This window comes from Mustela nigripes, chromosome 7 (genome assembly GCF_022355385.1).
Source record: "Mustela nigripes isolate SB6536 chromosome 7, MUSNIG.SB6536, whole genome shotgun sequence".
NCBI lineage: Eukaryota > Metazoa > Chordata > Mammalia > Carnivora > Mustelidae > Mustela > Mustela nigripes.
The window spans coordinates 54,412,107-54,425,461 of NC_081563.1; the positions used below are offsets into that span (position 1 = coordinate 54,412,107).

The window sequence follows — 13,355 nt, forward strand, 5'->3', positions numbered from 1 at the left end:
CTCGATTTACACTGTAACTGTTCATTTTAAGGTCCCACTCAGCTTTGAAACCGGGCTCCTTTTAGTGAGCAGGGCTGATGTACTTTCCAGAGTAGTGAGCCGGCATCTAATGGAAAACGTTGACTCCAAGAGCGCCCTCATGAGATGCTTTCAGGGTCGAACCAAGTGTGCACCCACTTAGTTGGCTGCTAGATAATCAGCTAGTATAGGTTCATTAACTACATCCAGAATGATGATGCATTCTTACTCGGTCAGTCGGTTAGTTGGCTGACAGATTCAGCCTTGACTTCTAGGATCCAGAAGTAAGATGGGAATATAATGTAGCTCTTTCCCCACTTTGGTTGCCTACCTGGAATGACTTCAAAGACAAACTTCCCCACCTCTTCTGGGTTCGTGGCGATCTCCTTGACTGTACTTCCTGGTAGATACATGCAACCCTGAAAGATCAAAAGTTGGCCCTTTAAGGGAAGCAGCAATTTTGTCACCTAAAATTCAGCTGAAGGGCAGACAGGATTAATGATGGGATGGGAGAGGAAGACAGGTAGGTGGAGAGCAACCTGGAAAGCTAGCATATCACTTTCATCCCAAAACAGTAAAAATAAAATGCAAAATATGTTAGTACCATTCATCAAACAGTTACTAGGCGCCAGGCTCTGTGCTAAATGCCCTGAATATTTTATCACAATAAATCTTCCTAAGAACTCTCAGAAGGACAGACTGTTATTTTCCCCACTAGAGACGTGAAGAAGTAAGGGTCAGAAAGGTTAACTGGCTGATCTGAGATCACAGCACTAGTTAATCAGAATGCTATGAATCAAACCCTGGTCAGTGGATTTCAGAATGACAAGGAAGGCTTTACTTAAAAGTCCCACTTACTCTGGGGGAAGAAGTAACCATTAGAGTTAAACGTATTCACACCGAGTCATAAGTGGCAAACTGCAAGACCTTCCTGAAATGAGCACAAGAGGCTTGGACATCATAAATGAAGAGAGGAGAGAGAAAAGCCGTAAGAGAGACAGTAGTGGAGGCGGGGACACTGATGGGAAGGGAGGAATGGCCCCGGACAGGGAAGGGCGCCAGCGGCTGTTCTCCCCTACATTGCAAGTCAACAGGGGTGGACTCTGTACAAAGATGGAAGGAGGAGGTCACGTGTCCTCCAACACTGAAGCACGGTGGATAGCCAGGGCGGTGGGGTGCCCCAAACAGAGGCTCGTAAGAATGAACTGTCACGCTTGCAAGAACAATGTGAGCCCGTTGTTAAACACAGCCGTTATCAAAAGTTTAATGATAGAAGCTTGTGACGAAATATTTTATATTAAAAATAAAGGTAATGATACTCAGAGTTCATCACTTCCCAGTCACTTACTGTATTTTACTATTATTTCTGTTCATGTGTTTATTTACACCTGTTCTATCTGTGCGGTTATAATACTATAAAACACTGTGCTTTGTGTCCTTTTTCTCAACTCTGTTCAGTGATGTCATGCTAGAGGCCCGAATCAGCCACGCTGGGGTATTTACACTACGGATATTGGCCAATGCTACATCATGATCGGCTCGGCCACCAGAGAGCAATTTGTGAAACACTTCCCAGCCACCGACAGTCAGCCACCTGCGCTAAGGTCCCAGAAAAGCAGGGAGATGAGCCAAGGGGACAATGAAGGAGGATTGTCCAGAGTGATCATTCTAGCAGGAACTCGAGGGCAGTTTCCTGAGGTTCTGGTTTAAACAATTTCCCTGACAAAGAACCTTTTGGAATGAGTTATATCAAGCTAAGTCAAAGATTTACAAAGCATTAGCCTGTTAAAGCTGGACAGACCTTACTGAGACCTCGGAGGGAAAAATGCACAGACTGCCTTCTGTCGAGCCCCAGGCTTCCTGGGAAGCAAACACGGGAGTCCATCAGACAGAGTTCCATCATTTATTTAATCATTCTCCTTTGTTGGACATTAAGTTCAAACGTTCTCATTATAAACAGCACTGCATGTATCTTATTTCTTTTGGACTATTTCCTAAAAATAAAATAACTCCATATCATAAGTGTATGATATTTTTTTGGCTCTTAGAAATCCGGCCAAATGGCTTTCTAGAAAGATCGTACCAGCTTCTATACATATCATCTGTGTACCTGAGGGTCCTTTTCACCTGATTGCTCCAAAATTACTGGGGTTTCTGTCTGAGATTTTTTTTAAGGGATAGAAATGTGTGTGTTCTTTTTAAAGTTATAACTAAATTATACCTTATAGAAAGACTGGAAAATGAACAAAAAAGAGGAAAATTAAAAATTGTGTGAAACTCGTGCTCAGAGGAGATAACCACTATTAACAGGTCCCCCAGCTGTTTTCCCATAAATTCACATTCATTCGTTTTTCCTTCAACAATGGGGTTAGTTAGATACATCACCCTCCATTGTAAACAGGCCCTTTTTTGCTTTTGTTTTTCAAAGCAATATTATGGATAGTTTTCCATTTCCAAAAGTATTAATTTAGGGCATTACAGCAGACTTGTATTCTGTTGTTTAATGTACAAAAGTTCCTTGATATAACTTAGCCTCACCACTGGGCATTATTTTCAACATCGCTATTATAAACAATACTGTAGTGAAAACATATACAGGTAAATTTAATTATCTACATCGGTCTTGGGCCACCTTGGTGGCTCAGTCAATTAAGCAGTTGTCTTTGGCTCTGGCATGATCTCAGGGTCCTGGGGTCCAGCCTGCATTGTGGGCTCTGCTCAGCGGGGAGTCTGCTTCGCCCTTTATCTCCCCAATCTCCCACCCCATTTATGCTCTCTTTCTCTCTCTCAAATAAATAAACAAAATATTTTAAAAATTTTATCTACACCAGTCTTAAGCAGTCACTTTGGTTAAATTCCTAGAATTAGAAATACAGGGTCAAAGAGTTTGTATTTTAAAAAAAAAGCATGTATTACCCTCCAGAAAGGTGGCACAGATTTTCATTTCCATCAGCTCTGCATTATAATAATTCCTATTCCCTGTCCTTACCAACATCAAAATTTCTAGAAAAGCACTGCTAGGGATGGTGATGTCTCATTATATTACATCGCACCGCCTTAATTGTTACTGAGACTGAAATATTTATACATATACTGGGGATTACATTTCTTTGGTAAGTTGTTGGTTTGCATCACTTGCTCACTTTTCTATTGAGCTATTTGGATTTTTTTAATAGGTTTGAAAAAATACCTTGAATATTAAGAATATCTGTTTACCATTTACACATATACAATACTTTTCTTCTTGTTTGCTTTTTCACTTTATGATGTTGGCTTTTAAGGTACAAGTAGTTTTATTTATGTAATTAAATTAGCCTTTCCCTCGTACTGTCTTTGTTGCTTATACTATGCTTGAAAAACACGTGCCTTCCAAAGATTATGCAGATAGCTACATTTTCTTCTCGGACTTTTATGAACTCAGTTTTTTGGGTTTTTTTTTTTTTTTTTTTTTTTTTTACATTTAAGTCTTTAGTCCATCCAGAACCATGAATGGTGTGAAGCATAGCATAGAAATATGCCTTTATTTTTTCCCAAGAATTTAGCTCATGTCGGTAACTTTCATGTCATTTCTTTTTTTTTTTTTAAGATTTTATTTATTTATTTGACTGAGATCAAATAAATAAATAAGACAGAGAGGCAGGCAGAGAGAGGAGGAAGCAGGCTCCCTGCTGAGCAGCGAGCCCGATGTGGGGCTCGATCCCAGGACACTGGGATCATGACCTGAGCCAAAGGCAGAGGCTTTAACCCACTGAGCCACCCAGGCGCCCCCATTTCTTTTTTTTTTTAATAATCATATTTTCCTTTCTTTTTTAAAAATTGTATTTATTTATTTGAGAGAGTGAGAGTGAGAGAGCACAAGAGGGGGTAGGGTCAGAGGGAGAAGCAGACTCCCCACTGAGCAGGGAACCCCATGCGGGACTCGATCCCTGGGCTCCAGGATCATGACCCAAGCCAAAGGCAGATACTTAATCAACTGAGCCACCCAGACACCCTCATGTCATGTCTAGATGTTTGCAATATCTACGAATCCCAAAACAATGTTTAATGATAGCATAAGAAAGTGCTTTATTTTTAACAATTTCCTTTATCTTAATGAAATAATTACAGATATATAAAAAGTCTACAAAGATGTCCACTTAACTCTTATTTGTAATAATAGTATAAAAATATCAGCCCAAATTCTCAACTTATTTTCATTAGAAAATTAGTTAAATAAATTAGAGAATGTCCATACGGTAGACTATTCTGCCACCATTAAGAATAACATTGTAAAAGAATATTTGATCATCATAATAACAATTCATAAATTGTTAATTTTAAATTAAAGAATATTATTATATTAATTTGCATTTAGACTAGCTGAGTTCCTAAAGGTATATGTATAGAAAGAACTGGAAAAAGTGAGAATTTAGGTGCCTATTTCTTGCTAATGGGAACATTTTCATTTTCTGCTTTGTTCTCTTCCACATCTTCCAAATTTCCTACCATGCATCTTTTGTAATCAAAGTATCCATATCTATATACAGTAAAATCTTCTTTCTAATACATTATCATTTCATCCCTAAAAGCTTTTCAAAAGCCTTTTTATATCTGAAATGAGTATTGGATTTTATCAAATGCTGATAATTGTGGTTGAAACCACAATTTAGGGGCTGTGCAGTTTTTCCTTACTTGACTTATTGATCTCAACCTACTGATCTGATGTATTATATTAATAGATTTCCTTTAAAAAAAAAAAAACACAAAGTACTTTCATCCTAGAAGCTTTGCCTAATTATCTCAGGCTACTTTATCCCTGGAAGGATTTTGAGTTACCTCCTTCAGAAGCAAAGGAGAGAAGCTAGGACCTCTAATAATTTATTTAATCATTGGCATCAAGTTTATGCCTTCACAAAACGTTTTTTTTTTACACATGCTTCATATCGTTGGAGCCTGTGAGAAGTGCAGGCCAGATATGATTGTCTTATTCCACAAAAGAAGAAAGAGGAGCCCAGAATAATTAAATAGTTACCTGGCCAGTCTCCTGGGAGAAGAGCCAGGGAAAGAATACAAGCTTGGACATGTTGTACCTCTCACCGTCTATACCTTGGGGAAGTAAACCCCACTGAGCTGTCCTTCCTGCTGATGGGGGAAGGCTAATGCCTTGGTGCCACCTCCCTCATTCGTGGATGGGAAGACTTGCTGAGTCTGCTCCTCACGCACCAGTCACCACCATCTTGGCCTATAACTGCTTGGCTCTGATAGGGTCTGGGTTGTTCATAAAGTAAAAAGAATTCTGGTTACCATGCATGGGTCACTGAGCAAGAACACAGTCTGTGGTGGGGTCTCTGGCCCATCTTTAGCCTTTGCAGTGACAGACAACTCGAGGGAAGGGCCTGGTTAACCAGGTGCTGTGCTAATGTGTCACAGATCCCCAAGCTTATTCTTAAAGAGATCTGTCCTCTTCCAAAATTACTGTCTTGTTTCTTTACATTCCCAGCCATCCACCCTCAATATTCTTACTCTCCTTGAGGCTTTTTTTTCTGGATCCAGAAGGTTCTAGAGTCTATCTTCCCTAATAAGTTCCTTCTGGCAAAGCCTGTTCTTCCACCATCACAGACGTGAATCTGGATGGGTGGCCAGCCGTCTTGGATGCTCCAAGACATGGAGTTTACACCTGGGGTCCCAGGGTAATTGTTAATAGCACGCCTTTTCACCTTCATGTACCATGATGGCCGGGAGGAATCACTAGTTCCAAGATTAAAGACCAAAGTCTTCTCAGGCCCCATCCACTCCATCTGGAAATCCTGTTTGCTGTACTTTCAAAGTATACCAGGAACCTGATCACTTTCCTCTAGCCCACAACCCCCCACTGACATTCTAAACAATATAACCTCTCCCCTAGGTTACCCTCGTGCCTTCTTCCTCTGGCCCTAAATCTATTTTGAACATTGTAGCCAGAGCCATCTTTTTAAGCATAAGCCAAAGAAATGTCCCCTTTCTGCTAAGAACCCTGCAATGCTTCCCCATAGTCCTCGGCATAAACCCTCAAGTCCTTCAGTGGTCTTCTTCTTTGCTATCTTCACTGTGATCCGAGACCCCGCTTTCCCCTCACTGACCCCATCCGCTCTGATACCCTCCTTCTCTAGCTCTGGTGCTCCCACACTGGCCTCCTTGGTATTCTCAGCGCTCCCCAGACATGCTCCCCCATCGGGCCTTTGCACTGGCTTTCCTCTCTGCCTGAAGTGCTCCTTCACCAGAGATCCTTCCTGGCTAACTGCCTCTCCTTAATCATACTGCCCACCCTTTGTAAAATCATATCAACTCCCAGATGCTGGATCTCCCCTTAAACCATTCTTTTTTTTTTTTTTTTTAATCTCATGGAACTAGTTATTTTTTTAACAAACCACATACTCGCCTTATTTATTATTTTCTGTCTGCCCCCTTATTTTCTAAGTTCCACACACAGAGACTTTTATCTGTTTTACCTTCTGGTTGATTTCAAGTACCCCAAACAATGTCTAGTACATATTAGATGCCCAATAAATGTTGGCCAAACAAACAAACCAATTTGCCTGAAGGCAAACCCGCTGTCTCGGAGCCTTCGTGCTCAGCGTCACCATCAAGACAGGATCACCAGCCTTCACCTCAAGGCTGAGTTTAGGAAGCTCCTCAGAGCTCCCCTCAGGGCTTCCCAGAGGAGGAGCCCTCTGTCCTCTCTGCCACTCAGTTTATGGATCTAAAACCCGGTGGGAAGGAGAGAGGGGATGCCTCTGGGATAGGCACATCTAGCCTAAGGAGAAGGCCTGCAGGTGTTTCCTTCACCTGAGCGCAGGCTGACAGCCCTGCCGGTGGGGACCAACAGCCTGGCTGGTACCTGCGGCTTCGTGTCCTCTTCATCCTTGTAGAAGAAGAGTTGCTGCGCCCTCAGCACGAAGTACCTCTGCTGCCAGTTCTTCACGATGGACCTCTGCTTCTTCAGCCAGCCCATCTTGATGGGCCTCTCCAGCGGGTTGGGGGCAGACAGCTGGTGGAGGGCAGCCATCTGCTCGCCGGTCATCACACTCCTGGACCGAGCTATGGAGAGGAACAGACAGGCAGGCTGGCTCAGGGACATGAAGCTGTGTGCGTGGGAGGAATGGGGGGGTGGCGCCAGGGCCACGGAGGAAGCCCCAGGGGGCCAAGAGGCTGGCTGCGTGCACCCCAGGCGAGCCGGGCTCAGGGGGCCAGGCCTGCAGGAGGGACGAAGGCCCGAGCGGCCGAGAGGCAGCCGAGCAGCCTGCTCCGGGCACGGGTCGGCCAGAGACCGGGAAGCCGGTGGCAGCCAGAGGCCCGATGCACACGCAGTCCGGCGCCCGGCGCTGGCCCCGTCATTCTGCAAAGAGAAAGGCTGGCTGGAGCCTTCTGAAGAGGAAGTGGCCGCAGCATCTGACAAAAGGTGCTTCCTTTTTCCTGCGTGGGAGTCGGTATCTGACAAGAGAAAGAGAAAACAGTGCACGCTCGGAGGGCTCGGGGAGTCCTATGCGGCTGCAGAGGCAGCCGGAAGCTGACCGGGCACTGGCCCTAGAGCAGGAGCTGGGGCCGCCTGACGTCCCTCTCCCGCGGAACCCGAGCCCCCCGCCCGCTCCACGCCCCCACCGTGCAGGAGGCGGGCACCTCCGGAAGGCTCCTGCCCAGTGTCACCCATTGCCACTCTGTCCCCGGCCCTCTGAGAGTGTTTACAGCCCTTTTGCTATATACCAGGCGCCATGCCATAGCTGCCTTCCGACCACGGGATCAGTCGGGTGGGCTGTTCCCTGAGCTGACGACACACAGGGACCAAAGGAAACCATACCTGCCAGCAGAACACAGAACGGGAATTTGAATCCAGACCCCCATGTCTTCACACCAGAGCACTGCCGTGTCTGGATGAGGTCCAGGTTTCCACAGCTCGTCTCCAGGGCAACTCCCAACCAGGATAACTGTCCCCTCTCCTTCCCTCCACAGCAACAGGTCTGCAGGCCTGTGGTGTGGCTGGATATATCCTCTGATCCTCACCTGCTTTCTTTCCCTGCCAAGTCTCCAACGCCCTTCTACAGAGGTCCACCACATCGAACACCAGACCCTGATGATGGGCCACCCCCCACCCCCAGCACCCACACTGCGTTCTTGCTGGAAGAAGTCTCTGTCTTACAGCCCCTTTCTTCAGCCTTTGTGGGTCCCCATTCATGATGCCGCAGAACGCAGCCAACCTCACTCTGACCAGTTTCTCCCAGGCTGGCTGGAGACCGGTCATTCCTTTCCTGGTTCGTGGGCCAGTATACTACTTCTCTGAGCCTCTCAGTTTCTTCACTTGTTAAACTAGGGCAGTAACAGTCCCTACCTGCTCTGTGGAATCACAGTGGAGATTAAACAAGCTAACATATATAAACACATAGAACTTGGACATATGTAAGTGGTCCAAGATAAGCCAATTACTTGTTCATTTTATCAAGAGGTGCCTTTGCTTCCACTACAAAGCTGGAGATCATCTCTGAGAGCTTCCTAAAACTTCCCTGTGCATTTCAAAAGGTCACTCCTTCCTCAAGCTTCCTCTAGTCCTTCACTTCTATCTTTACTGTATTGAATTGATAACTTTTCCCTTTGCTTTTGATTTTCAAACTTTATTTCTGTTCATGCCATACTTTTAAGTACCAGAATTTTATATGGCATCTCAGACTAATCGTATTCAGAGTGATCACTCTATTTATGTGTTTTACCCTTGAGTCCTACATGGCTGTCTGAAGACAACTATGCTCCTTTGATCCTCACAAGGAACTTACGTTCCTGTCACATCCCTGTAGCTTGTAGTCACCGTCACCTCCCACCAAGGACTGGAGAGGTCATACTAGGTTGGACACTGGGACAAGGCAGTTGGTTCAACCTCCTCTTGGGCGGACATCATTGTAACGGTGCATAAACTCGATTGTAGTAAGAGGTAGTTTGACATTTTGATGGCAATTTGGCAGAATGCTTGCAAAGGGTTTGCTTTATATCACTGTCTTCTGGCACCCCAGTTAAGAATTTTATCTTAGATCTTGTTCCTCAGTTAACCACCATCTTCATGATCTTCCACCTATAGCTCAAACAACAGCCACACTGAGGCTAGTCACGTACTCTAAGGCAGTGTACATGATCTAAAGGGGTAATAGGAGTTTCTCGGCCGGAATACACTGGGAAAAAAGCATTTGAAGAACCAGGTACAGCTCTGTGTCTCTCTGGGTCGAGACTGTAAGTTGTGAAGACTCCTGTCTGTCCTAGAAAGAGGGCAGATAGTAGATGACAAAGAATGGTTCACACCCACAATCTTTAGAGAAAGTGGAGGAGGGAGGCATTCTGGCAAATTCGGGGGTTCTCTCCTTCACCTCAGTAGACTCAGCATAGCCAGGCCATTCGCCTGAAGTTGCACCACACTTGAGAGGGAGACTTACCATTCTAACAGGGCCATAATGAAGAAGCATCCCTTGGCTTCCAGGCTGATGCCACCAAACGAAGCCAGCCGAGGAAAGGAGAGAAACAAGGAACAAGAAACAGGCGGATGCCACATGATGATTATGAGGACTCGGGCCTCCTGAGCCACCCCCAGAGACCCAAAGAAATTGTTGGTGGGGGAACCATGGTGGGAGAAACTAAAGGGGGATGGGGGAGACAGAAGCCAAAAAGACACTGTAGAATTAACTCAAGCATGGAACTTGGTTGCTGGGATATTTTTCTGTGGTCAATTCTGCGAAGTTTTTATGCTTTGTTGTGGCAAAAACGATGACAAAAACAAATACAAAAAAACAAAACCTCCTCTAGAAACATCTGTGCATTGTAGAATGGCCTGGCAAAGGCAAGAGGAGGCCTGAGGGTCTTTTATTCTTGGACCTGGCCAACAGGGGCTTGGATGTCCCTGTTAGGGGACTGGACTGGTAGGCAACCACCTTTTCTGCCTACATATGGTCAAAGCTTTATCTAACATCGTTCATGCTCCAGAAATTATTCCATTCACTCCTACATCCACCCAGTTTCTTGAGTACCTATTATCATCCTCATTGTGGGTAGTTTGACTATACACACTGGGTCATGCTTACAAGTTGGAGTGTGGATGGCCTCGTATAAGCCTCCACACTGCCAGAAGTAGCCCCAATGTCACTGGTAAGGTGACATTTGGGCCTCCAGTGAGCCAGTGACTAAGCAGGGAAGCTTTCTGTCCCACATCAGACCCGTCTCCCACCTTAGCCTTCAGCATTGTTCATCAGTCAGACCTACCCTGAGATGATTCAAGTATCAGGGAAGGAAGCCTGGTGGGCTTTGCGTTTGACTTGTTTTTGGCTAAGTTTCCTTGTTAGTGCCTTTGAACAGTCTCTCCTCTTTGTGGGTGTGACTTGTTCCCAGATAAAGTAAACAAAGAAATCTGTTACTATTAATGGAGCTGTTTCTCATAATGAAAATAATAACTGAGATAAGCTTCACTTGTGAGCCAGTCACTGCACGAGTGCACGATCCCAGCCCCGTGGGAAGGAGATCTGAGCCAGGCTGTGGGCTGGAGAGGGGGCTGGAGAGGGGGCTGCAGGCTGACCAGAGAAGGCAGGAAGTCAGAAGGCAGTTGCTAAGCATTTACAGAACACTCTGGGGAAGTGGGAAGTGAGGGCCTCAATAAAGTCAGAAACCCACCCTGACTTAAGGAGAGAGAGAAAAAAGAAGCTCCTCAGACTGTGCTATCCAAAACAGTAGCCACTTGCTATGAGTGGCTATATACATGTAGAATTAAAATATGTTCCATTTACTTCCTCAGTCACATCAGCTACATTTCAAGTGCTCAATAACCCCATGTGGCTCATGGCCACAGGACTGGACACCACAGATAGAGAAGATTTCCATCATCACAGAAAGTTCTATTGGTCAGCACTTCCTGCAATCGGAGTGTTATCGTTACTTAGCATGAGACAAAAATGGTTATAAATGGTGGGGCAGCATTTCATCAAATAGAAAATCAAGCTAGAGATCCCCGAGAAGACACGGTTTCGGGTGGCAGAACGAGCAGCCAGCCTTGATCTGAGAGGTAATATGAAGCCACTTGACGTACCTTGGCAAGGGAGGCCCAGAAGAAAATATAGACGAGTTCTGGAATGGTTCTGTGTATACTGAATTTTAGTCTGCAGTCTGGGAGGGCACCAGAAAGAAAAGAAGAGAAATGGGAGAAGTACCACATGCCCAGAGGATCCTGTTTCTGGAGTAGAAGTTAGCTACTCTCTGCCCCCAAATTAGAACAAGAGAAAATTCAAGAGAGAAGTATAAACAGAGAAGTCAGCTTGGGAGGCATTGTCGCTTCCTTTCTTCATCTTCCCTTCTTCTGACCCCTAATCCCCAAAGTAATCAATCACAAAATCTTCCATGGTCTGCTTTTGAGATATTCCTTCTATCTGCTCTCAGCTCCACTGCAGTTTAGATTCCATTTAGATGGGTCCAAATGTATGGGTGAGATGCTGATAGTTCATCCAAAGGTGGGTATTTTCTCAATGTTCATACGAGCAAAGCATTAGTCTGGGAACCATGTTACATGGCTTTGAAAAGGGAGTAGATAATACATGCTTTACCCCCCAGAAACCTGAGCTGCAGATCTGTCTGTTCAACTGCCTACATATACTTCAATGGGAATCTCAAGGTCACCATGTTTCTAGTGAAAAGTACTACCTTCCCCTGTTCCCTCCACCGTTCCCTTCACCTTACACCCACAAACACACCCAAACCTAACCTGCTTTACCTCCACAGATCTCCATGATGTGCTGTGAGGGAGGTCTTCCCAGCCAGTCAAACAAAGTGGAAAGTTGCCCCATTTCACAGTCACCACAGTCAACAACTCTCAGATCCAGCCTTCCTCTCTACCCACCCACCTCCCTGCTTTTGTGGGCCCTTCTCTTCTCCCCCTAGATTTCCACAAGAGTTCCCTGATATGTCTCTTCTAGCAGTCTCACTTCCAGTCCATTGGTGACATTGTCTATGACATGGTCCCTCTAAAACACAAATCTGATCATGTTATTCTCTTGCCTAAAGACTCTGATAATCCTCCAGCACCCTCATCGCTAAAAGATACAAGCTAGTCCTTCAGTTTTCCTCCTGCATTTCCTGCTCCTTCTCCACACACATACTGCCCTTCCTTCATGACAACACACTTTTCTCTCTGTTGGAATATTCTCTCTCCCCAGTTTGATCTCTTGGAAAGCCTTTTCTCATCCTTCAAGACTTTCTGCAGGCCACATCTCCCATGAGAGGCTTTCCTAGCCTAGCCAGTCTCGCTCCCTGGGCTCTGTTCCCTCCTGACTGAGGACATGTCTATCAAAGCTCTTCTCATCCTGCTTGGTCCTTTCTCTGCCTCCCCTCCCCACATATGCTCTAAGGAGATAAAGGGGCTCTGCCTTTGGCCTTGCTCATTCTTGTACCCCCAGCAGCTAACACAGTGCCTGGAAGAGAAGGTAGGCTGAAGTGGCAGAGGGCACAGGCTTCTACGTGTGTAGCGTTAGGTGAGTCATGTTCTATCTCTGGGGGTTGGTTTCCTCCTCCGTGAAGCTGTGATAATGATATGTACCTTGTGGGTGGCTAGTCTATAAGAATCACTATGAATAATGGTAGGTGGAGAGGCCTAAGCTACTGTCTGCTTCTTAGAACATGAGCATTAAAGGGAGGCTATATCGAGGCCATAAAATGGACATAAATGAGAGAAAAGACAGAAGAGATGAAAAAGAGAAGGGATCAAAGGATGGAGAGAGAGAGAAAGAAAAGGAAAAAGAGAAGACGAGCTGGACATTATACAACATTCCACGTGCTAGTCCAGATGTCTAGTTTGGACGGTGACAGGGCAGAAGGACAGACTAGGGTAGACAATTGTAAAGGAACCCTCAGACAAGGAGGAGTGGGAAGCAAAGACTCATGTGAGACTTGGGGTGACCTCAGGTAAGGCAGCCTTCTCCATCCGTTTGTTTGCCGTACATTGGCTGAGCACACATGTGCACCAGGAACCATGTCAGGTTCTGGAACATAAGATCAACTGATGTAATCCTGTCCTCAAATAGCTCATGGGTCTGGGAGACCTGTCCATAGAGGCAGAGAAGGCGATCAGAAGACAAAATGGATTTGAGCAGGCAGGGGAATCCCCTCTGGGCCTGATTAGATATAAAGCTGGACCAAGAGCTGTGGACTTCACCAGAGTTCTGGTGTTGACAGGTGAGGCCTGGAGATTAAGAAAGAGATCAGAGGGAAAGGTGCAAGTGAAAACTGGGAGATGGGAGTTACGTGAAAATCTCAGATCTGAAAAGTAACGCAACAGAGGTTCAGAAACCAAAGAGAAGGCTCGGCACACA

The 13,355-nt window shown here is 45.3% G+C and overlaps 1 protein-coding gene across 2 annotated transcripts in view; it reads right to left on the bottom strand.

Annotated features, from left to right (window-relative positions):
- ARHGAP25 (Rho GTPase activating protein 25) overlaps nt 1-13,355 on the bottom strand; it is an 86,004-nt gene that overhangs the window by 37,287 nt on the left and 35,362 nt on the right. For both annotated transcript variants that reach the window (XM_059405949.1, XM_059405948.1), the window contains exons 2-3: nt 6,875-7,074; nt 350-437 (exon numbers count right to left, since the gene is read on the bottom strand). In XM_059405949.1, the coding sequence (XP_059261932.1) occupies nt 350-437; nt 6,875-7,074 (288 nt within the window). The remainder of the gene's footprint in view (nt 1-349; nt 438-6,874; nt 7,075-13,355) is intronic.